At 30.7% G+C, this 25996-nt stretch overlaps 1 protein-coding gene across 1 annotated transcript in view; it reads right to left on the bottom strand.

Annotated features, from left to right (window-relative positions):
* Nucleotides 1-598: 598 nt before the first annotated feature.
* The window catches only part of LOC129231828 (uncharacterized protein CG43867-like), a 135454-nt gene continuing 110056 nt past the window's right edge, over nt 599-25996 (bottom strand). Inside the window, exons 11-30 of the mRNA XM_054866208.1 lie at nt 25691-25851; nt 25488-25598; nt 25193-25279; nt 23801-23870; nt 20956-21044; nt 19438-19518; nt 18725-18895; nt 17725-17830; nt 17370-17482; nt 16709-16882; nt 14120-14361; nt 12975-13152; nt 10714-10869; nt 8826-8923; nt 8261-8402; nt 7795-7919; nt 6111-6240; nt 5424-5501; nt 4711-4860; nt 599-1578 (exon numbers count right to left, since the gene is read on the bottom strand). Of these exons, the coding sequence (XP_054722183.1) occupies nt 1324-1578; nt 4711-4860; nt 5424-5501; nt 6111-6240; nt 7795-7919; nt 8261-8402; nt 8826-8923; nt 10714-10869; nt 12975-13152; nt 14120-14361; nt 16709-16882; nt 17370-17482; nt 17725-17830; nt 18725-18895; nt 19438-19518; nt 20956-21044; nt 23801-23870; nt 25193-25279; nt 25488-25598; nt 25691-25851 (2717 nt within the window). The 3' untranslated portion in view covers nt 599-1323. The remainder of the gene's footprint in view (nt 1579-4710; nt 4861-5423; nt 5502-6110; nt 6241-7794; nt 7920-8260; nt 8403-8825; nt 8924-10713; nt 10870-12974; nt 13153-14119; nt 14362-16708; nt 16883-17369; nt 17483-17724; nt 17831-18724; nt 18896-19437; nt 19519-20955; nt 21045-23800; nt 23871-25192; nt 25280-25487; nt 25599-25690; nt 25852-25996) is intronic.

Here is a 25996-nt window from a genome sequence, read left to right as displayed (position 1 = left end):
TTTTTTCTTAAAAGAGGAAAACAGCTACTCCAGAAAATTAGACAGATAGATACTGTATTGAATTAGTAATTCCAATAAACTGCAAAAATGAGCAATTTAAGCATGATATATAGATATCTTTTTTATATTAAAATAGTAGAACTCTTTCTTCTGTACAAAATGAATTTTCTCTTGTCCTGAATACAGTTTTGAACAATTTCAACAGAGATGAACCATCACGAATCATTATGCAGCTAAAATACTTTTACCACATGAAATTTATAACCCTATCTACTAATACATTTTTAACTCAACTGAAAAGCAAAGGACTAGACTATAAATTCAATTTTGCAAATTTTCAGTTGTAAATTTAAAATCTTGTTTCAAGATCATAAAATGGAATTTTATTCATTAATATAAAGAATACTAAAATTTAAAAAAGGTAAGTAATCTGAGCTATTTCATTTTGCTCCACATTTCCTTTCTTCAAAACCATGAAAGAACATTTTTATGCTAGCAGATTTTTTTTTAATAAAAATTCACTTCATTATATAACTGCTTTCAGTGCCTTTAACATGGAGCTGCAATGTAAGATTTAAAAAAAGTATTTTGTTTTCAATGCATTGGCAAAGCTTGTGTTCAGGGAGGAAAGGGACAACTTTTTAAAACTTTTAAAGCTAAACTAAAAAAGGAATGAAAACATATTCGGTGTATAAAGTCAGCATAAATATATTGGACACATGGTCATTTATGAAAAAGGATTTTTCTTTGTTCAACGTAATAGTATGAGCATGTTGTAATAAAATCTTATTTTGATTGTGAAGTGTCAAAATGGTGCTTGGTACATCCATCCAATATAGCAGTTTGAAAACAAAAGGATACAAAAAATAATTTACAATATTTACAGAGTTGATTTTTTACATTGTACAAATCTCTTCATGAAGTCTCATGTCAAGCCGCCTCATTGTATACGTAATATGGCAGATACACATGCACTCAACATTTTAAATATGGATTTGGATCATTAATGTGCCATAAATTAACAAACGATTTAAAAACACATAACAAAAATAGCAGTTTTTAAGTTGTATAGTGTACATTTTGTGAAATACTTTTCACAAAAGAAATACAACATAACTACATAAAGCAGCACCATGGGTTTTATTTAAATATGGTTTAGTTCCTAATATCTAAAAAAAAGAAAAAAATAAATATGAGTGCTATAGGTTCAACTTAAAAATACTCCTTTTGTTGGCCCCTATATAAAAGTATATGCAAATTTATACTGCTCTATTTTAAGGATTCTCACGTTGGACATGATTAAATTCTTAGCGGTAATAATGACTAGGACAAGGTCAACTTTGTAGGATCTTGAGAAGATGATGACTCAAGTTGTATGCTTCCAAAAGTTGTATTACTGCTTTGAGATACAGAATTGTTGGCACGGATTTTAGACTTTATTTTTTCTAGATGTCCCGTCGTAGAGGTGGATCCCCTTGAAGTCAGTGGCATGGTACTATTTGTACTTCGTTTAGAATGCCCATCATTTTGTGAGATAGCATTCATATAATCTGCAATTAGTAGAGTTAATTCTAATATCTGAAATGAAAAGAAGTTGTAAACGTTATTAAATGAAAAAAAAGTCTATGAAAACAAAAGGCAGTTATTAAAAGAATACATGGGATTAAGACTAGTAAAATTTAAAATCTTTGTGTACTTTCCAGTTGAATTGAATGCTTCAAATATTGCTTATGGGAAAGAATGTCTTTCAGCATTGATTAATTTCTGAGTAACAGACATGACTAATTTTTTTTATTTTACACCAAACTATTTAATGGAATTATGGCATGCTTCTCAACTGTCCTCACTATTTATGCCCAGATTATATGGTTTAACTCATGCCTTACTGTTTCCCATAAGAAAAAAAAATAATGTAAGGACTGGGAAGTGTGCAGTAAGTTTAACTCTTCACCAGTGTTTTATTGACTGGCAGGTGTATTCAGAATGATGTCGTTGTAATGGAATTTCGCACTGTATGTGTGTGTACACAGGGTGTTTCAGAAAGAACTCCCATACTTTGTAATGACAGAACAGCAAAACCCTGTGAGATAGAAAGATGAAACAAGTGGTATGTTGCACCAGCCGGTTTGGAATTTTTTTATACACCAGTTTTCAAAAATAGTTCGAAAATTAGACTTCAATTCGAGAGGGCTGTAGTCAAATGTTTTTTTATTGGGGCATGAAAGTGTTTATTGAACAGTGGTCAAATCTCATTTCTCAAATCGAACCCATTGGTTCGATATGGCTGTCTTTAACATCTGTAACATTGTGCAATCAAGTGGTCATATTACTGCTGTGAAAGGTGGCAATGAGATTATATCTCTGTTCAATAAGAACTTTTAAACTACAGGGCTGTCTGAATTTTTGAACTATTTTTGAAAACCCTTGTAAAAATAATTCCAGAGCACTGGTGCATTTAAAGCCTCTTAGTCGAAAACGAGAAAAATACGATTATCATATCAGATGAAAAGAGATCACAGTTTTCAAATTGAAGACATCAAGAGTAAAAATGCAAATAAAATAATTTATTTAAGAAAAAAGAATTATTTTTTAACAGGGCTACACGATGAATATTATTAAAGAATTATCAATATAATCGCCGAAAATTTGGAGTAAGGAAAAAAACCCAGATGTGGGGAGATAAAAGCATAAAAAAAATAATGGATTGCTTTTCTTTATGCGTTTTTTCAAAGATGAAACTACCTAAAATCCCGTAAAATACCGGAACACAATCACCCTTACATATTTTAACCCTTTGAGCAAAAGTGGCTTCATTTGAGTCCACCTGATCTTGCCTCAACAAATTTTATGTTCTGTTCCTCACCACATCTCTGAGAGAAAAGGGTGGTTTTCTTTCATTAGTAAGTTATACTACTTGAATGGCAGGGACTTGAAATGATCAAGCATTTCACCAAGTACTTTTCTCTAGTAAGAGTAGCTTTAAAACAGCAAGGTTGAAAAAAATCTATGGCAGTTTCAAATTGCATATACTTTTTTCAGTGTTGTCTGTATAAGCAACTGTGTGTTGTAAATATGCCGCTGGCTTTAAAAAGCCCATCTTCTACAAAAAGGCTTTGACATCTCTCTGTCACGAGAGAACAACTACAGCCTAAACTCAAAATCACTGTTCAAAAAACAATACCATTTTTTTAAATTGTGTATGTATTCATACATTTTACTTTATTTATATATATATTTTTTGTAATTTAGTGAAATCTAAGCACTTACACTACTCTTAATAGTTCAGATTTGAATGTTTATGCCAGTGTTAAAAATAATTTAGAAAACACAAGGAGGCTTTTTTTGCATTAAAAGCTTTTAAACAATTGCCTTTTTCTTTGAAGAATATTTGATATTAATGAATCATAATAAATGCTCTACTGCAGGGCTGTCCAACTGCAAAGATCCCACAGGCCAGAATTCCTGTCACTGATCATCTGGTGGGCCGCAGTTTGAAAAAGTTGAACAATAACCTCTTATACAATAACAATTAATAGTTGAATTATTAATTATAAAACAATGAAACAGGATTACAAAACAATTTGCTTACATTTTACTGGGAAAACTGAGGCCGATCCACCTTCTTTACAAGGGCAGGATTGTCAACATCGATATCATCAACGGATAAGAGTGGAGAGTTGATGAGAGCAAGCTCTCAATTTCTTTTTCGAAATCAACAAAAGCTGTAGAGTCAGCGACGGGGGGTCTTTATTTTTAACCAATTGCATGCAGGTTTTGCTTATCTGAAATTTTTCTCTCTTCCCTCCCTCTCCCATCGCCAACGCGAGGCAATATTATTTCTATGAATTCCTTTGAACACCAATGTGCAGGGTAGGACTGCTTGACCTTGACCTGTAGATGTTCTGTACGTTTTTCTCCCAATACAATTGAAAGGAGTAAAAGAGTGATCAAGAGGAAATTTTGGGGACCCCGGCTCGACCAAGAATGGTAGTCTCGGATGCTTCTTGATACCATAAAATGTCAGAAAAAGAAATATACTGAATAAGAAGTTGGCGGGCCACGCAAAATAAGCGTTGGCGGACCGCATACTGCCCACGGGCCGAGTTGGACAGCCCTGCTCTATTGTTTAGAATGATTTCGAGTTAAACTTTTGTTTTTCAAAAATCCAGTTTTCTATACACACTCAAATCTGTTTTAGTGTAGTGGATAGGGACTGCATAAAAAAAAGTTTTTTGTTTTAAAAATAACTTCGTCTATTTAAAAAGTAACTCCCCCCCCCCCGTCCATTTTATAAATAATTTCGTCAATTGAGTCCCAATCCAATTGAAATTTTCATATCCCACACAAAAAAAGTTCGCAAAAAAACTGCACAAAAACAGGTTTCAGTGTATATGCTTAGTTAGCTTAAAAATATAGTATTCTAATTATTATGTTTTATTCAATTAAACAAATTGAGAAAGATTTTTTTAAAGATAAAATGAGCCCTGGAGGAAAGCTTGGCTACAATAGCAAAGAACATATATTTTTCTCTTACAGACAGCTTACAGTTACATAAAACAATTTCAAACACTGATAATTGGACTTAAAAAAAGAAAAGAAAAAATTCTAAAATAACATAAGTTTCACTGTATCAATGTTTCCATTTTATAACAAAATGAAGATTGCTACAACAAAATTTTAAGATGACAAATAATGAAAGGGAAAAATTACCTTCGGCTTAGCCATAGAAAAAAGTAGACGCTCAGTTGAATTCCCTTCTCCATCTGACGATGAACTTCGAGAACAGACAACAAGCATGAAATCATCCCGACAACCACCAAATGTCATTACAGAGCAATAAGGATACTTTAATATGCATTCCTAGAAATGTGTTTAAATTATGACACAAGTTTCGCATGAATAAATTATTAAATGTGTTTAAATTATGATACAAGTTTCGCCATAAATAAATTATTAAACAAAAAACTGCTTACATTTTTAGTTGACAATGCATCTTGTTAAAAATGCAAAAAGTTTAAAAGCAGAAGTCTTCTTTTAACGTTCATATCCTAATATGCCAGCTAATAGAAATTATAGCAACCAGAAAATACATTTTTTGAATTATGCTATGCACAATTTGTAAAATAGAATGTAAAAAGCATGGAGTATATGTGTGACACTCCATACGTGGTACAAGGTTACACAGAAGAATCTTCCATCATAAGAATACAAGATAAGAGTATGTGTATGGTTTAAAGAGATTCTTAAATAATTTCAACTTATTTTGTGTACTTAAAGGAAAATTGTTTACATGTCACTTGAAGTTCAGAAAATAGCGAAAATTATATATGTGCTTAAAGTAATGTTAGACTATTACAAGAACTACTCTATTATTATGACAAGAACAAAGTGCAAACAGCACTTAAACTAAAAAAAATAATTACCATTGAAGTAGTATCTAAAACTGCAATACAGTTTTCAGCTACTGTCAACCAGACATTCTGCTGCTCTCCAGATTTAAACTATAGAAACATAAATTAACAATTATGCAAAATTTAATTTTAAAACTGAAAAATTAATAAATCTTAAAAAGAAGGCATTTTTAAATCACTAAGCCATTTTAAAATCCAACTTTACACATTTTGTCTTAATTATAAAAACAAAACAATGTTTCAATCTTTTTCTCAGAAAAATTTCTATATCAATCCAAAAGTCTTGTTTAAAAAATATCTTATCTATTTATGAAAAGAGACATTAAAAATAGCTGAAATTTTTTAATTATAATTTCAGGTCATTTTTGGTTATAATTCTTCTGTTATACAGGAGAAATTGAGCGCTGGAGGAGTTAAATTATATGTCCACTTAATAATTTTGTCTTTTAAAACTTATATAAACACATTGCTAGATTTTTGTTGAAAGCCTACTATCGAGAACATCTTTTTTTCCTTAGGGTCTTAGATGGCAAGTTTATTTTAATTAAATATAGATAGGTCCTCGTTATTTCGACACATTATTCTATCTTTTCAAGTAAAGTATAAAATAGAAAATACCAAAATGTAATTTTAAAACACAATGTAGCAAGTTTGTGCAACAAATTAAGTGGCATAACAGAGTAAATTAAATAACATTACCTTAGCAGGAAAGAGTTTTTCACCACAAAATGACCATTTTCTAGCACAATTCAGATAAATACGAATACAGTCTAAATTGCTGCGTCCTCTCAGGGCCATCCATTTTTCCTTTATTTTTTCGTGTATTTTTCTTTTTCAAAAAAAAAAAAAAAATCAAACATATACAAATACTAATTTTCATTATAGTATATATTCAATTCATTTTAGTTTTAAAAGGGATCACAATTTGAAATATCAAAAAACTTTAACAAGTTATATTGAAATCTTTTGCTAGGAACCACTTTAGAGAATATTATAATTTGTAATTTTGACAAAAAGTATTTACTATCCATCCCTTAAAGTGCAGACAAAAAATACAGTGGCCTCTCACTTATGCACAGTTCAGGGAAGATAAATAAATTTGCACATAATTGAGAGCCGCGCACAACTGAAATTTCTCCTGGACTACTTCATTTTGCTTACTGTATGTACTAGAGGTATTTTAAGATGTAAAAATGGGAGATAAGTTCCACCTTGAAGCAAAATCTCGACTCTTTTTTAATTTTAGAATTTAATCCCACTTTTCAGAATGAAATAAAAATGCATTAGTATACTTCTTTTGATGCTACAAGAAAAAAAAAAAACTAATATGCTTACACTTGAAAGGAAGTTATTTCTCTTGAGAAAAATCACCAATGCTTGCTTGTTTCAACTTGGGACGAATTTCCGCAATGACTTTCTCGAATTCATTGAAATGTGTTACTGCTTTTGAAATTATACCAGAATTCGGAATGTAACATCTTACAGTATCTATAGCTCCTAAAGCTGATGCATAAGATGGGACAGGTCAAGTGCATTCTCATTTTTTGAAGAATCTCCCCTCCTCCCTCATCTTCTTCAGCTATTATATTTTCAAAAACAGTTTCAATGTCCAACTCAGTTGATGCTACACTGTTGTCAACAAAATCTTATAAAGTTTCTGATGCATTGTTTTTCTTATAATTTTCTGAATTGAATAGTACAAAAACAGTTGAAAGAAAAATCAAAGCTATTGTTTTCATCTCCTTTTTCTTTGCCCCCCCCCCCTCTCTGATTTTTTTTTTAAATGCAAATAGATACTTGTAGTTCTAGTTGAAAATTATTGTTGGAGAATATTTTTTATATCTTTTTGTTGAATGTTCCATTTTTTCATTCCTATTTGGCATTTTTTTTACAATTTAGGTTACACATTTTTCATCGTAATAGTGCTTCATAAATATTTGGAGGAATATACATATTTGGAAGTATACATAGGATAATTAAGTGTGGATTTTTACATAATGCATTTTAGATGTGTAAATTGCAGTTCTAAAAACACTCCTTACATTTTTAGATCAGTCAATAAAAATTATTAAGGGAGTGAAATTACTTTTTAAAAATAACTCTTTAGATATACCATGACGCAGTATTATTCAAAGATCGAACCAGTGGAGTAGACCAGGAAAATAATTGCGGGGATGCTTACGCATATGAGCTTAAGTTGACGGAATAAAGTAAGTGGAAGAACACTAGTGAAAATTTTAAAATGATGGGAGAGGCTGGTGTAAAAATTCAGTAGAGAAAAGTCTACCTCTACATCCTCCTCGACTACACCACTGGGCTAATCCATTTTAAACATGAAATACAAACATTTGAAAAATATATTTTAACTAATAATTATACATACTTATCATTGGTGGCATTGAGAAATTTACTAGGAAAAAATTTCTCAACAGCTTGGACTATTTGAAGGTGATTTTTGGAGTTCAGTTCTCCTCGATTTGCTTCACTACAGTAATCACCAAATTCTATCTGGAATTTCAAATAAAATTGAATTTTACTGTAGTAAATCAGGTTTTCAAAGTTTAAATAGAATTACAATTGAAGGTTATACTAAATCTTAGAAAGAACAGTCGTTAAAGAGTTAATAAGAAAATAAGTTGTAACATTTTTAATGGATTTTAAAATGTTAAGCATTTTGAAGAATGCTCATAGAAATACAATAATCAGATGTTCCTCCTGACTTGACAGTTAAAATACATATTGCTTTCTTTATAAAGAATGTTAGAAATTTTGTTGAAAAATTACATGAAATCTCTTTTTTTTTATTAAACTTTGAAACCAAGAAAGAGTATAAATCTAGAAAATCATACTTGGGCTAATAGAGCTGCTAATTCTAATGCCAATTCCTTAGTGAGAGGAAATTCTCCATCCATGATATCTTTATTGATTTGATACACTAAGAGGAGTCGTTCTTTATCAGTTTCTGCTTTCATATTCTGTCTCAAAATAAGCCTGTAAAATTAAAAGTTTAATTAGAAAAAAATGATACGTAGTGTATGGCCACTTAAGGTCCTTTATATCAGCATACAAAAGACAACGGAAGTTAATAGTTTAAAAATACATTTAAGAACCAACTAAAATTTTCAAATAATTGCTATAACTTATTTTTTTAAAAAGATTTTAAAAAAAAACACAATATGCGGATTTTATCAAATAATACACAGAATAATGCCAGAAAAACAAGAATTGTTAGAAACGTAGAAAACACAACTGAATGTATTAGAATTACTACACAATGTTGAAGCATTATATTTAATAACAATAATAAAACATCAAAATAAATATTAACTTTTGAGTTTTTAAAACATTTTGACGCCTGAATGAATAACACATTCAACAGCATAATGTATTTTAAAAAAAGTTTAAAAAGATGACCTGTTTTTGTAGGTTAGCTTCAGAACTTTAGTATTTTCAAATTTTCCTAAATGTTTCTCTCTCAGAGCCGTCTCCCATTGTGAAATGACATCGCAGAGCTAAATGAAATCAAGGTAATATAGTTATTCAGTAAAATTAAACATTAAAAAAAAAAAAATCTTAAAAGTAATGTAATGCAACACTTTTAACAGCTATTTCTAAAACTGATACAATTAGAATACAATACACAGTTTTAAAAAAAAGGATGAAAAGCCATAGTAATGAACAAAACAATAAAACTAAGTTTGCTTAAGAGAGCAATGTTTATAAATACATTTGAGAGTAATATTTATAAATAATACATACAATATTTGTATTGTAAAAATACTAAGAATTATACAGTAGAATACCTTTATAACGCCGACCTGTGTAACGCAATTCTCTATAAACCGCACAACTTTTCAGAAGTAAACAATAGGTTTTTAAGTTTAAAAAATCTCTTTGTTTTGCCTTGCTAACATAAAAATTGTTAGGCAAATTAAATTTTGAAACAGTTTTTCATCTTTCCAGCTTAATTCAAAGCTTTTAAATGAAAATTAGTATTCGCAATAAAATATACCAGGTGGCTCTTGAAAATGCAGCTGTTTTGCAAACTATGAAGCTGGCAGAAGTGCAGGATAATTCAGTTTCTTTTAATTGTGAAGCATATTTATTTGAATGATTAGTTGTATATTAGTGTTTGATTACTCATTATAGTTAAACTCAGTTTGAGGTGCTAATATATAGATATGTTCTGAATATTAGTTCCAAAACTTGTGAAATGACCTATATAATGCCAAAACCTGTATAACGCAAAAGCTCTGGTCCCAAGGTGTGCGTTATAATGGTCTTCTACTGTATGTTTGCTTTTACGAGGTGTGACTGTTAAATAAAGAGACTGATGCTGCTACAGAAGAACCATGCATGCGCCAAATTCAAGCGACCAACAGCTTGCAGCATAAAGCCTTCTCTTCCAATTGCAGCCTTTCCCGTGTTTGTAGAGAAATTAGTCTAGCCGCAACCATCATTTATGTAAGAGGAGTTTCTTTCCTTTTCCTGGAAAACATGATAAGCGTAATAGTAAAACAATGAATTATCATAAAATTTCACATGAAAGTTGATAAAACCAATACTAAAACTTATCGCTTATTAAATAAAGTTTATTGCCATGAATGTTGATCACGTGCGCGAGTTTTTGAGTGGTTCAAGCGTTTCCCAAGATGGCAGAGAAGACGTTGCAGATGATGACCCCCTGGGTCATCCATCCATGTCCAAAATGGACGAAAATATCGAATCCTAATATCGAATTGACCAACCTTACTACCGTGAGGTGTTTGCTCAACTCCATGAAAGAGTAATGAAAAATGAAATGAGTTGTGAATGAACAAGTCGTGGGTTGTTCATCAAGACAACAAGCCAGCACATTCCGTATTGTCTGTCAAGACGTTTCTAGCCAAATACCAAATCTCAGTTAAACACCATGTGCCTTATTCGCCTAACCTCACACCATGTGACTTTTATCTATTCCCCAAGGTCATATCTGCATTTAAAGGAACTAGATTTCAGTCCGTTGGAGCTTTGAAAGAAAAAGCGGCACGCGTTATACAAGAGCTCACAGAACAAGACTTCTAGCTCTGTTTCAAGGAATTGAAAATTCACATGGAGGGCTGTAAGGATACAGGAGGGGTGTATATTGAAGGTGATAAAAACTAAATATGTATGCATTTGAAATAAAACGTTTTACAGCAGTAGTCTTGTTATTTAATAGCCACACCTCGTGTATTACATAAAAAAATAAAACATTATTTCACAAGAAAAATATTTCCTTAATCAAATTAAATTTGAACTGGCAAAGCACTAAAAAGCTTACTTTAGCATCTTTAAACAAGCAATGCTCCAAGTTCTTTTCAATGGGATCATCACTAAATAGAGCAAAACCAGAATATTCACAGTCCCTGATGCCTACTTCACGATTTACAGTCTGAGTAAATTCTACAACTGTTGTTGAACCATCAAATCCAAATACCTAGTTTAAGGCAAAGAAAATTTCTTAAAGAAAATATCTTTAATACATTTTATGAGCTCTTTTATAATAGAATAATTATTAATAGGCTGTGATTTTTAATGAAATTTAGACCCAATTAATTTCTCTTTGCAGTCTTAAAAAGCTAAATGTCAGTTAACTAAATTTACATTCAATGTTTTTGAAATTATTGAGTTTTTAATATACAATCAAGTCATGAGCAAATTTTTTTTGCTTCAATAAATATCTAAAATACAATTAAGTATAAAATAACTGAACTATTTGTATGAGAACAGATATACATGTTTAAAAAATCTAAAATACCTTTTATTTCTTCCAAACACTTATAATTCTCTTATTTATTATGCATATTCTGAAATTGTCTGTTGCAGCTTATAAGTTTTTATTGTTTTGGTACAACAGTTAAATGTTTGATCGAATCATTAAATCCAGTTTTACACGAGAGCCTCTGGCACTTATAAGTAAAAACAAAACTTGAATAAACATTTCTCTGAAACACAAAAGTACTCACCAAGAAACCATACTATAGTATGATAATAAAAAACATTTAATGAGTAGCAATCAGAAGAACATTGTAAAGCATGTTTCTGTATGCATAAATTATTTGCCCCATGTCCCCCTTTATCGAAATATAAAGTCTCAAATTCTGCCGAAATTTTAAGAAAATTCGCCAAATTTTGTGAGTTTCAGTGAGTAATGAAAGACATCTTTCACATGATTTGTATATGGATGCAGACGGTGAAATTGTGTAACCAATTTCTTGCCAAGTCTTTAAATTTGGCGATTTTTAAAAAAAATTCAGCAGACTTAAAGACCTTATATCTCGATAACGGACAGACAAGGACAAATAATTTTTGTGTCAAAAACAAGTTTCAAGATGATCTTTCAATTGCTAACTATTTAAACTCTTTTCGTTATTACACTATTTGTGTGGTTCTGTGTTAAGGACAGCAGGGATAAAGAATGTAACCACTACCCATATTTTTTCATGTCCTTAATAGACACTAATTCATCACTTGGATCAGCATTTTGCTCAATTCCTATGCCTGCAATCTTTAATCGCTGACATAATAGCACACTATATGAAACATGTGGCAGACATTAACCAATCACTCTTTAAAAGAGATTACTCACGTTGTCTAACTAAATTCAAATTCAATGTATCAGAATAACTTATATCAACTACATTGTCCAATGTAGATATATTTTCATTTTCTAAATCTAAAATTCTTCATGAACAGCAGTGATATTCATCCCTTTTTATAACATTTTGAATAATCCACTAGCAAAATTGGGGGAGGGACAAAGAAAGGGAGCATCTTTTTGTTGAGCAAAAGAGAAGCAGTATCATCAATATTTTTTAAGATATACAGTATAACCCCAATTTAGCGATTGTCAAGGGAATGAAAAAAGTCATTGTTAAATCTAGGATTTCGTTACATCGAGCAGCATAGATATTCAATGCAGTCAAATCCGAACCAATGAAATATATCATTAAATTGAGGGAATTGTTAAATCGGGTATCGTTAAAACAAAGTTATACTGTACGTTGTAGTTGGGCGGGGGGGGGGGCATCAATGAATCTTTTATTTAGATAGTTAATTATTTATCGAAAAAACACTCTTAGGAAAATGTTTCAGTCTCTTGAGAAAACGAAATTTATTAGACAGAAATAAGCTGTTTATTTTTAGAAGAACTTTTTGTCATTGTAATGATAATTTAAAGAAGAACATAACAATTGAGGCAGTGAGAAGCAAAGGGATATAAGTGGCAAAATTAAAAATTTGGAGCAAACCAGTATAAATGGTAGGTTTACCTCTCCTGTCTTGGGGCAAGAGATAGTACTAGTAGCTTTAGTAGGTGCTGCTGTACAGCATGATTTAGAAAATATTTTCAATGAAAGCACCTAGGATCTGAACTTTAACTCAATTTACTCGAAAATTTAAATAGTCCACTAACATCCCTTGGCTTCTCACTGCCTCAATAGTTAGTTTTAAATAAAAATTAAAAGTTGTGATCAGATCAAAAAAAAAAAAAAAATGAAAAAGAGAAAATTTTGTTGAAATAAATGGACTATTTAATTTTACCTGATAAGTTCCATTTACAAAATGTACTGGTATGCTATGAGGTAATGAATGGTGATATGGGTTCTTCAGCAAAATACTAAGAACTTCCATTCGAGATGGTTTGCATTCACGACCACCATTAGATAACGCACGCTCTAAAGCTCTTTGGCAAAATATAGCTAATTTTCCAGCTTCCAATCTAAGAAAAAAATAAATATAATTAATTAAAAATGATTCTTTCCAGAAAATGATACAGATTTGTAAAAATAATTCAATGCATAGAAGATAAAAAAGCACATTTATTTTTATTGAAATTATGAAGTTCTTTGTTAGCAAACCTACAAAAATGTACATACACAGAGACTACATAAATATATGTTTGCAAATACAGGAATTTATGAGAACTGGCATTAAAGTCTTCAGAATTTGTCTTTATAAATATTGTTAGTTAAACAAACAACAACAAAAAAAAAAGATACATTCTTTTTGCAGCAAGTAAGTTTTATTGACTCCCAATTTTATGGGAAATTTAGAGATAAATATTTTATTAGTTCAGAAAAAAAATCATTCAAAACACTCAAGCCTTTAGAAATTTTTTACTAAAGAATTGATAACACTTAATAAAATGAAACAAAGGCAAAAAAGGTATTGTATGAACTTCATCAAGATTTAAAGCTTTTCATTTCATTACATAAAAAAATATATTGGTATCAGTAGTTTTTTAGATAAATAAGCAATTAGATTAAATAAGCAAATACTTTTATTTTAGCACATTTGGATGGGAATGAATTACTTATTTCATCTTCCTTAAGAAGTAAAATTTCACTTCGTGCCCATTCATTTACTGCAGTACTTTAAACTAACAAATTATACAAGAGAAGTAAGGTTTTCTTATATATATATATATATATATATATATATATATATATATATATATATATATATATATATATATATATATATATATATATATATAAGCATGGTTACAGCATAAAGGTCCCAAAATAGATACAAAACTGAACATAAAGAAATGTTTATGTAAGAAAAAAGGGGCCCCAGAAATGCATTGCAACATGCCCACGACGAATCAGGACTGAAAATTTATTTCACTCAAACGAGATTTAATTGCATATGTAAGTATTTGTACATAGAAGAGTTAAAATTACTTTGAATTGGCATTCCTTTGTAGATGTTTTCTTAGATACCAAAGTGTTCTATTCTTTGGGATGAATAATGAGACAGCTATAGCCAAAAGTTGCCATGCTTGAATGAAAACAAATGGAGCAGGATTGAGCTTGCTTTCAGTCGGAAGAGGTTTCTCTGCACCTCCCGTGGAAGTAGGTGAGGCCTTCTCTGAAGATGAAGTATCACAAAGGAAAAGAGATTGTGTGGCACATATGAGAAGCTGCTAATTGTAGAAAATTTATTGTAATTATATTTTCTAGCACAATAATATACAATAAATTCATACAGCACACACCATAATTAAAGTTACAAAAGTATACATTTACTATTTTATCATTTGGTTCTGTGAATTCAATGAAAGCATTCTCCAACTTTTCTGAAGACAATTGTTTGAAAACTTTTGATGCTTTCAGAGCGGCCTTTAATAAAACTTAAATGTTTAAAACGAGCAAAAAATACAGGAAAAAATATTTCATCTCCTATGTACTGCCTCATATTTTTTTAAGAAAAAAACCCTTCATGTTAAAAGAGCAAACAAGAAAGAAATAAAAGGCTTAACCTGAAAGGTAGATAAATATGTGAGTCATCTTTTACGTTAAAACAAGTACATACATTGTTATTAAAATATAAAAATTGTTTCTTTTTTAGAAAAAGGAGATATATATGTAAGTTGACATTCTTAGAGTCAATGTTTAGTTCTGTGCTGCATTGTGCATATAAAATACAAGACATCAGGAGCATAAATAAAAACTTATTTTAGGAGGCGACCAAGCCAAATATGAAAGCTTCCTAAGTTTGAAAACATTAAAATCCTTATTCACAATGCAAAGCTTGGAATTTGTATCGGGAGGAACTTTGTCATTTTTGGTTCTGCCCTTAAATATGTCCTTGCGGAACACATATATAGATACACACAAAAGCAAGGCATTTGATTAATCATCTTGATCAGAATTCCAGAAACGGAAAATCAGTTTGAGTCAAAATAAAACTTTTCCACAAAAAATTTTACTTTAAATTTATTGTCATAAAACGCCTTTTATTCACTTCTCAAAACAATTACAGATGCATAGTTGTTATCACTTTCCTTATAAATCACTTCTTTATATAGCTGAGAGTTTCAAACATCAATCAGACAAGTGATAAACTTCTTCATATTTACCTCCGAAAGTTTAACTAATGTAAAAATCCTCAACAATAGTTCATCATTACATACAGCAAGCTAAAAATAAAAGCATAAATATTGACAAAAACAATGCACATACTTGCTTGAATGCGTGCATTGGTGAGCACACGAATACACATGAAAGAAGTCAACCAAATAGTACTTGGGGATTCCACTCCCAAAATCAAAGACATAGGACATAGTTTGCAAATTAATCCAGGGAGATTGAGAGCATAAACTGCTAGATCTCTCAAGAAAATATTTGTAAGCTTAAACATTGATGAAAAAATTTAATTGACCTAAATTAAACTATTAGTCTCTGAAGAAGAGAAGAAAAAACCTACATTATTCATGCCCTAGAAGTTGTCAAAATTGTTGTCAGAAGTTTACTCATGAAGTCCATATAGTAACACTAAGTAATGATTACAAAAATGAAAATGAAACTCATGTTGGAAAAGTGACGGATCAATTCCCAACACAACATAGGTTTAAAAAAGCGTAAGACACTGAAGTCAAACAAAGAGGATAGACATGATCTGTGAATATGGCATTTATGCAATTCCTCCACTGGCTTTGATTCAGAAGTTCTTTTTAAATGTGGGATAAAGATGCTCATCCTGAAACCTTGGGTTTCAAATGTAGTTAGCATTGTACAATGGTTTTATGGAACCTTTTTAGTAGTTCCCCAAAACCTGAGCACTACATAGGAGAAAAAAAAAAAAAAAAAAAAAAAAAAAAAAACAAGGTTTCTTTTTCTCCAAGGTTTCTTTTGTATAAGAAAATGGAGGGATCGAAAAAGTTTTTGAATTGTTACAGCCAGTAAAAATTTCCTCTTTTAATTTGGTTTCTGACAGTTTTAAGAACTTAAAATGGAGGTAAGATCATCAAAGAAATGGAAATTTGGCATCAAGGAACACTACAATGAAGGCTCATAATTATTGAATGTAAAGATACGTTTCATAGGGACATAATAATCCAAAGCAGAGCCATGAGTGATTCAAAGAATCTTCAAAAATTGAACCATTTTTCAGAAGTTTTGGGTGTCACAAGTAGCAAGATTTTATTAGGACATCAAAGAAATGTGAAAGGGATATCAAAGAAAAGTGACTACTGTGATAGTGGCTGAATGTTACTTGATGTTGAATTGAATACAGAATGTGTTGAGGGGGGGGGGGAGGACATAAATTTTTAAGCAGTTTTGACTGAGAAACGGAAAATAATACGTTTGTACAGAACTAACTTATGGTTCAAATACACTGCTTGACAGCAATATAACACATAACATTGCTAACATAGGATGTAGTTTAAAATGTGGGAAAAAATAAGGATTCAAAATTGTGTCAAAATTCAGTTTTGTTAATTTACAAGTAAACCTTTCGAATAAAGTATCAAACAAAATTGTTCTTACTTGAACTCCAATTTTTTGATGACAGTGACGTGATGTCTGCTTAATTAACTGGCAAAACAGCTCATTTTGAAGATCAGGGTTAAGGAGGCACTGATATAAGGCATTTTGGGCTAAAGCTACATGATATTCAATTCCTGATGTGTCAAGTGGTACAGATATAAAGAGTTGAAGAGACTGAAATTTGAGATTCAAAATTATTAAAAAATGATTTTTGCACATAAAAAATCATATACATACAATTCTTCAAATACAGTAGTACAGTAGGAATATAAAACTTTTCATCAGTGCCTTTTTCCCCCATTAAAATGTTTTTAAATAATTTTGAAAAAGAGCGATTATAAAATTATATGACAAAGATCAATGAGAATTAGAGCAAATTAATCCCTAAATTTTCACATAAACGTATGTCTAATGATTTCGATTTTTAAATTTGTTTTATTAATTTGCAGTAAGGTTTTATAAAGTGTAATGTGTTTTCTTATGGTTGAATACCAATATCCTTCTGCAAAACTTCTGAATGTTTAAGGTTTTTTTTTTCCAAAACTATTTGAGCAATTGCAATCCAATTAATATTTTTTTACTAAAAAAGTAAATTTATTATAGTTCTGAAAATAATGATTAACAATCCTAGCAATTCAAGATTATAAAATAGTTTACTCACTTTAAATAGTTTTATTGCTTCTGACTGAAGTTGCTCGGACGGAAGAGTTGTTAGTGGTTGTGCAATAGGATCCTTTGAATACAGCAGCAATGGATGCCTCCATACTACACATGCTAATAAAGAAACAAAAAGCAATATTCTGAGTAAAATAATATTTCTAATGACTGTAAGTTACCATCTGAAGACAGGGCTAACGGAGAACTATAAACAAATACCACTCGACTCGCCTACGAGAATCAGTTCCAGCTCATTTATTGCTATTCTAGACTGAAGATTGCAATTATGAATGAAACTGTGATACTGGATGCTGCAGGCGAGCTGATTGGCACTTCCTTGTATTTAATGTATTCATTACCTTCGTCCGCGTCTACCTCCATTAGTTTGGCAATTAACTGCTCATACTGTGTTCCAACCAAATTATCACCTGAAGAAACAACTGTTAAATGATACAGCCAAGAATCCTATAAGAGAGAGAGGGAAAAAAAAGGAAAAAACTTTGAATTGATTTTGTGTTAAAAATTGCAAAGAAGACACAAAGTAAACTGCTCAAAAAAATCAAATCACAGCACATTCAAGGAGCTTAACAGGGCTTGATTTGCGGGGCCTTCAGCCAAAACTGTTTTGGAGCCCTCTGTAGTCAAACCTAATCAACACAAACATTCATATATTCAAACCTTATCAATGCTAACATTAGGAAAATTTACTGCTTTATGGCGGTTGTGGGCAGTTGGAACAGTTTGTCAGAAAAGGCTGTAATGAGCAAGGGGGTCGATAGCTTTAAAAGGGCCATTGATCTTCATTAGGGAATAATTAATTGACTAGGATCAGGCTAACTGAGACCAGAGCCAGCTGCTGGCTGTCACGTTTGTATTTGTATGTATTTGTATGAGAGTCAAATATGCTACAAAAAATAGAAATTTCTACAATTTCAAGACAAAAATGTAGAAAATTCTATTATAGACCTATCTAAATAGGTACTTTTGCAAACTGAATGAAAAAACACTTTAAAAAGCTCTCAAAGTTTGTCACAACAGTTAATTTTTGGTTACATCATCATCCATATGCACCCTTCCCCCATTAAAAATTTTTAATTGGAAGAATAAATATTACATGCAAAAGTATTGAAAACAGTCCTCAAATGAGCTATGGTTAATACTACTTTCTGATAGTGCAAACAGGACCGACAAGAGGCCATGTAAGCCTAGTCAGAAACTAGGGGCCTGGCCCTTGGGAGGGCCCTGCTTGGAGTAGTATGTAAATTAATAAGTTTCACGGGAAGGGAGTCACCTTGGCTCTTGAAGGCCCCGAGTGCAAAACAAAAAGTAAACTAAAATGAAATAAAAAGGGACAAATACCATTTCCTGCTTATTGTCCAGCAATAAGTAAGTTGGTCCTTGGTGATTAGGAAATATTCCAATAGTATAATCAGATTTTGTTATCTTGTCAAGATCTTCATCGTCACTGTCAGAAACATGGGAAACTTCTTCAACCCTTGCATCACGCATATTTATTTGTCCTAAAAGTGTCTGGATATAGAGTTAAAAGTGATAAATTAATCATTACATCTTTAGTCAAAAAAAAAAGTATATATAAAACAATAAGATAATACCGAATAAAGGCTAAGATTTTAGGAAATTTTATTAATTTTTTGAAATTTGATACATCATATAAATGAAAATTAAGAATTTCAATGTGAAAAAGAAATTTTCAAATTTTTTACATAAAGATCTCCAGAGCCTAAAAAAATTCAAAGATGAAACACATTGAAAATTACATAATTATAATTTTCCTTTTGCATTATTTTATATTCTGATGTTTCATCAGTCATTTAGTTCATTTTAAGGTTTTAAAGTTCATCAAAATAGAACATTATAGTCACAGGAGCATCAGAAGAGGATGATAAGTACAAAAATCACTGGTATTTTTTAGACAGACATTTTCTAGACTCTATTACTAATAGTAATCATTGAATATTTTATGCCTAGTTTAGTCCCTAATTATTATTTTTTTCATATATAAAATTGACAATAAAGTAAATAAGAGTAATTTAGAAAAATTTTCAACTTACTGACTCATTTGGAGTTTTGAAATATAAAAACATCCTTCCTATCAATACACACCAACAACGACGTGAATGGCCATGCTTTACCTGAAAAGAAAATTGATTATTACTGTTAAGAAAATGTATTAATGAACTCGAATGCTAAAATATTAATTCATTAATTCTGATCTGATTGTCTAAATCATCAGCTACACTTTACTAAGTAACATATTAAGAGGAAGACTTAGTGACTCCTCAAAATCGTCACATCATACAACTCCGTAGTCATTGACTTGAGATGAACGTTTTTAAATAACTTTACAGCTGTATCATTTTGATGCTTTTTTTTCCTTTTTGGTACCTATTTTTGCTAAAAGAATACTGAAAATTGCTTCTCTATTAAAATGGAGTAAATTGTTTTAAACTGCAAGATGAATATAGACAAGTTAATTTTGTTAATACAAATAATGACTTGAAAAAACAAAACCCTATTATCTAATAGAGTAATCTGCCATTTGTATCAATCAAGTTTGTTCTAAACACTTTTGATTCAGTAAAACGGCTGATTCAATAAAGAAAAAAATTAGTTAATTCTTTTTCTTTTTATCTAAATGTGGAATTCCATATACAACTTAAGATACAAGATGAAATATCATTAGAAGTATCCCTTCATTCAAAATACTCATTCTTTCATCATTAAAAAATATTGTAAAGCAGCATGAAAAAGTAATTACAAAATTAAAATTTTAACTCATTTGTGCTTTGAAAAAAAAAACTATTTTTGATTGCTTAGAAGGGGCTGTAATTTAATTTAAACATTCTTTCTTCAGTGCTATAAAAAAATCTTACAGCCCTCAGAATTCGGACCTCCGTAACACTTCCCGTGATAAATTTTAGAGCACAGAAGCCCCATAAAAACCCTGCCTCTCTCCATCTCACCTTTTTTTGTTTGAATTTTTACGAACAAACACACTAAAGTGTATGACACCCTGCTGTCCCCTCCTTTCACTGAATTAAAAAAAATTCTCATTTAATGAAAGGATGGTAAAGAAAAGATAAAGACTTCAATGATGCACCAAGTGCTTGTGGGAAAGCTTAATTATGTCCCTGCTGTCCCCTCCTTTCACTGAATTAAAAAAAATTCTCATTTAATGAAAGGATCGCAAAGAAAAGATAAAGACTTCAATGATGCACCAAGTGCTTGTGGGAAAGCTTAATTATGTTCATTTGATTTACTTAGGCAGAGTTTGTATGGTTATCTGAGTTTTGTTCTGTTTTTGAGAATTTGATTCATTAAAACGGCTAATTCAATTAACCACTGATGCAATTACCGAACACTCACTGCATCGTTAAGTACAAATATACAATGTAAATTGCATACACTTATTTTGGAGTGGGAAATTGAGCCATGTTTAATAGATCTCATATGTAGTGGGTGCAAAAGAAATCTTTGACAGTAAAAAATACCATTACCAATGCCATAAGAAATTTTTTAAGTATATCTAGTATCAGTAAAACTAAATTGCAAAGGGAAGAACAACTTACTTTAGTTAACCAACCTTCAGTTGTAGGTTTCTGGTCTTCTTTTGAAAGCAAAAGACGAGTAGCATTACGCCGAAGAACATTTTGTAAAACTAAAGAAGTCAAATGATGGAATAATGCAATTACATATATAGAAAGTCAAATTAAAATGATGCTTTTACATCAGCATATATATACGTAAAATATGAAATAATGTTAGTTTCGAAAGCAAAGTAGTAATTATTGCAACCTTAAAATACAGTACAAACTGTAAGAATAAAAAATTCAATACTTTTTAATTTAAAACATGTATTTTTAGTTTTAAAAAAATATTTTAAAAAAATATAACTTTGATTTAACAATATTCCATTTAACAATTTCCTCAATTTAATGATACATTTTACTGGTCTGAATTTGACTACATTAAACGTATAAGCTTCTTGATTTAAGGATATCCTTGATTTAATGGTAACTTTTTCCAGTCCTTTGACAATCGTTAAATCAGGGTTGTACTATACATATATTGAAAAATTAAAAAAAAAAAAACACACACACACACACGATTTCAGATTTCAGACATTTAAACAAACAATAATTTTCAAAATATAGGGTAAGAGCTCCAGTAATCAGCCATTTAAGACAGCGATTGCTGTTTTTTGTTAACCTATAAATTTCAGCAATCAATACAGTAACAAAAACATTGTAAGGCTTTAGTCTATACCTTTCCGATAATGATTCACTAAATTGTTTCAGAAATAAAACTATTTTTATTTAAAAAACTAACCTATTAACTTTTTCAATTTGCAACCAATTTCGATATGCATCACTTGCAATAAAGTTTTTAGTATTTATCTTCTACATCACTTACTTAAGTAATATCATATACTGCGAAAATAGAAATTAAAGAACGGAAAAGACCCGAATTTATGGGAAGGAATTTTGAAAACATGAGAACGTAGATTCTCCCCCCCCCCCTGGCGCAAAAAGATTTAACTGTATATGCTAAGATAAGGACTGAATAAAAGTTGATAAAATTCCTTATCAAAAAAGAGTGAATTAATGATTAATATGATTGATACTTGACTGGTCCATGTTCCTTAGAACAAAACTTCAACATACGGAACACAAAATTAAAACTGTAGTTTTGGAAATAATTTTATTTCAAAACAAAGCAAGTAAATCCATTCAAAAAGCACTTAAAAGATTGGCAATCGTAGGCACATCTAAAACAAAATGTATCATAAAAAAGGTACTTTTCTTGTGACAGAACTCAGTAAGACAAATTATGTTGGTAGGTCCATATTTTCAAAGTTTTTCTCGGGGAGGGGGGGTTGGTCAAAGGGTATGAATACAGAGCATTTTCCCCCTTCTACCTACTGCTCAGATGACAGGCCTGTATGTGGGTAAATGGAAATTGAGAAATGGGGGATATCATGAAGATAATTTTACAGCTTTCATCAAGAACATTAGTAAATAATGAATAAAGTAAAATGTAATTGGGTAGCAACGTAATCAGGGCCGGATTTAGGGGAGGGCAGGCGGGGCAACTGCCCCGGGGCCTCCACAACAAAGGGGCCCCCACAATAAAATGTTACAAAATATTCTAACTTTCACGGGTCAAAAATATCGGATATATACATATATATATCAAAATATTTGGATATATATCAATGTATCGGATGTTTTCAAAAATATGATGATCTTTTCAAACCCTGCCTCCACTCCTTCGTTGCCCCAGGGCCCCCACACTTCCAAATCCGGCCTTGAACGTAATGCAACTTTGAAACCATGTAATTTTAAAACAAATTCGGCATACTATTAAACAATAAGTAAATTTGGATTTCCTTGTGAAAAAACCCCATTAAGTTAATATTTGGTTAGAAGCAGTAATAAGAAGTGGTAGCAACAGTTGGAATAATTATTCTAGATAGAATATAGGTTTCTTGTACCACTGGTAAAGCAAATGGCTTAGCAAAATGAGCAATAGAAAGAGTAATCACAGGTTTAACGCTCATTGAAACAATTTGAGCTAACGTAACTATTGAAGTATTACCTCTTAATTTCTTACAATGGGAATATTTATTTATTGCTGATTAAATACTAATTGCAGTCTGATTATTTGTTTTATCACTTTCATCAACATATCATGATTTGATAAAAATAAAAAAAAAAATAAAAATAAAAAAAATGATACATTACCATTTGGTAATGACAAGTTGAGCATTAGAACTTATATTCTAAACGCAACAACAGACTGAATTTACAACCTGTTTTTAAGAAGTCTTCACTAAAACCAACATTAGAAGCAGTAAAATGATGAAGCGACTCTATTTGTCAGAAAAAGTTAAGGCACAAAATTTGCACATTTTCTTTTCAAGAAATAACGTTAGGAAAGGAATTTTTACTCAAAACAGCTAAACTGCCACTGCGTTAACACTTTATTTTATGTGCTATTTGATGAACATGAGAAATTCCATATGAAGTATGTAGTTGACTACTGGGTACATCAAATAAACAATATAGAACCAGTGGTTAATCTGCCATGGCTGACTATTGGAAATGCATAAGAATTCAGCACCCATCGTAACCTATGATGATGGGCACACCACTTAAAATAAAATGACTCCTTACTACTTAATAAAAAGTACCCACAATTTCACTGATATTGGATGATAATTGGGGACAACTAAAGGAATGTGGGAATGCATCATATCCGATTTTGAGTTATATATCTTCTATTTATAAGCAGTTTTATGTCCCTGTGGCCGACTACTGGAGACTGGCTGACTACTGGAGCACTTACCCTACATGTGAAGGAAAGATTTTGCAATTGGAAATAAAATTAAATAATAAAACCAAATACTAGTACCTTTGATCCATTCTTCCATAACAATAATAGAATCTGCTGTTAGGTAATATATTCTTTTACCAGTAGATATCTAAAAGATATAAGTAGTGTAAGAAACAGGTTAAATTTTTTTTTCTCAACACTAAGTATAAAGTTTTTGATAAGAAATTTTAAAAGGACACACCTAAATAATGAAATTTGATAAAATAAATTCTATATCATTGCCAAATTGAACTATGAAATTAACAGTGAAAGGTGTGGTCATCAGTCTGAAAAGTAGCTTTTGCAACGATATTCACCCAAAGTCATTATATTCATTAGTCATACAAGGTGTGCACTTTTATCTGTAGGGCAATCTTCATTAGAGTGATTGCAGTGGTTAACGTTATAGTAAATTTTTAAATGTTTCTTTTTCATTCATTTACATAGAAATAACCTTTTACATCCATAAAATTTGGCGAAAAAAATCCACACGTTTAAAAAACTCTTCTATTTTCTAATTACTTTTACGGACATTTTCATCATACCTATAAGTAATAGACTACCCAGCAAAATGTTTCGATATGTACCATATTGTCTCTTTTAAATCACCAGAACTGAATAGAATTCAGGAACTAAAACAAGTTAAAATCTGCATATGAAAGTAGTAATAAGTTACAAAAATAAAGTTTAACAGATAACAAGTCGAGCCTCGGCAGTCATTTTGACTGCTCTGCATTTGTGAAATAAAATAATATTACAACTATCAACATATTGTTGAATTATGCCTTTTTCTTCTGATGACTTTTCATATTTCATGTAAGTTGCTATAGCTTGCAACTAGGCCTAAGGTATGACGTCACCCAGGATGAATGTTTTCTAGCGACCCTCTCCCCCCCACCCATAAAATAGTGGGTATATAATAGAAAAGTACACCACATTTTTACATTAATTATTACATAATTGAAGATGTAATCAGATATCTATATGTATCATAAACACTGGAATTAGATATATTGTGTTAGGATGTTAAAAACTATTTTAAGGAGGAATAATATGTATATAAAAAAAGTGCAATGCAGCAAAAGCTTAGTTTGTTGTGCGGTCTCATATCTTGGTGCCCAGAGCAATCATACTGCTGGCCCTCCTCGCAACAGTAGTTTAAGGCTTATGAATACCCAGAAACAATTCTTGCCTGTGGTTCTTGTCAAAATGAAGAATTGATTGCTTCTTCAATATTATGTTGTAGATTATAAAAAATTTTTAGGAAGATACAAATGCATGATCAATAAAAAATATTACATTATGACATTACTTTTTACTTCTTATAGTCAGTTACGATATACCATGGTTGCAATCAGTCAGGAATGCAGATAAAATATTGTACATACATGCGCTTAAATATTAGTCATAAAAATGCAATTCTTCACTTACTTCAAAAGTTGCTGCACCTTCAACTCTATTAACTCTGCAAACATTATCCAAAACAACCTGCCCTTGAGGTTTTCGATTGATATCAGTCTGAATAAAGAATGTTTGAAATGACTATTGCTTTACAAAATCTAACATACAACAATTTATTTTATAAGTTTGTGCATAAAATACGAGAGAGCGTACATAAAACTTTTAAGCCTATAAAATTTTAAAACCCCATAAATATTTATAATCTTAATTTTGAAAAATATAACTAAAGGTGATTCAAATGACTAAAAAATATGTAAATTCTTACTTGAGATTTGTAATAACTAAGTACTCCATTTCTTAACACAAACCATCTTCGTCTCCATGTCTTAAATTTTCCTCCAAGTTTCGTAAGATATCCACACTTTTCTAAAGTTTCCTACAGCAATAAGGTAATTAAGATTATTTAAAATAAGAAACTAAAATCAAAATTAATAGTCAGAATAGTAAAGGAGATTAGAAACAAAGTACCTTTTTGAGAGAATCATCTGTATTCAAAGCTTTACGATAAAATGTGGGGGTATTTGTAACACTTGTTTGATAATCTGTTGAGTTTGTACTGATGCAATCTAGTGAAACAGCATCTGGAGGGACAGCATAATCATCAGATAATACGGATTCAGTAGACATTTCTAAATATATAAAAATGAAGATATTTTACCATTTATTCCAATAATCTTTATTTACATTAGTATGTAGAATAATTTACTTTGATTTCATATATTTTAAGTGACCCTGTTTCCATTATATATATATATATATATATATATATATATA

Source organism: Uloborus diversus, chromosome 10 (assembly GCF_026930045.1).
Source record: "Uloborus diversus isolate 005 chromosome 10, Udiv.v.3.1, whole genome shotgun sequence".
NCBI lineage: Eukaryota > Metazoa > Arthropoda > Arachnida > Araneae > Uloboridae > Uloborus > Uloborus diversus.
Note: the sequence above shows the minus strand (reverse complement) of the source record. Positions and strands in the feature narration are given on the sequence as shown.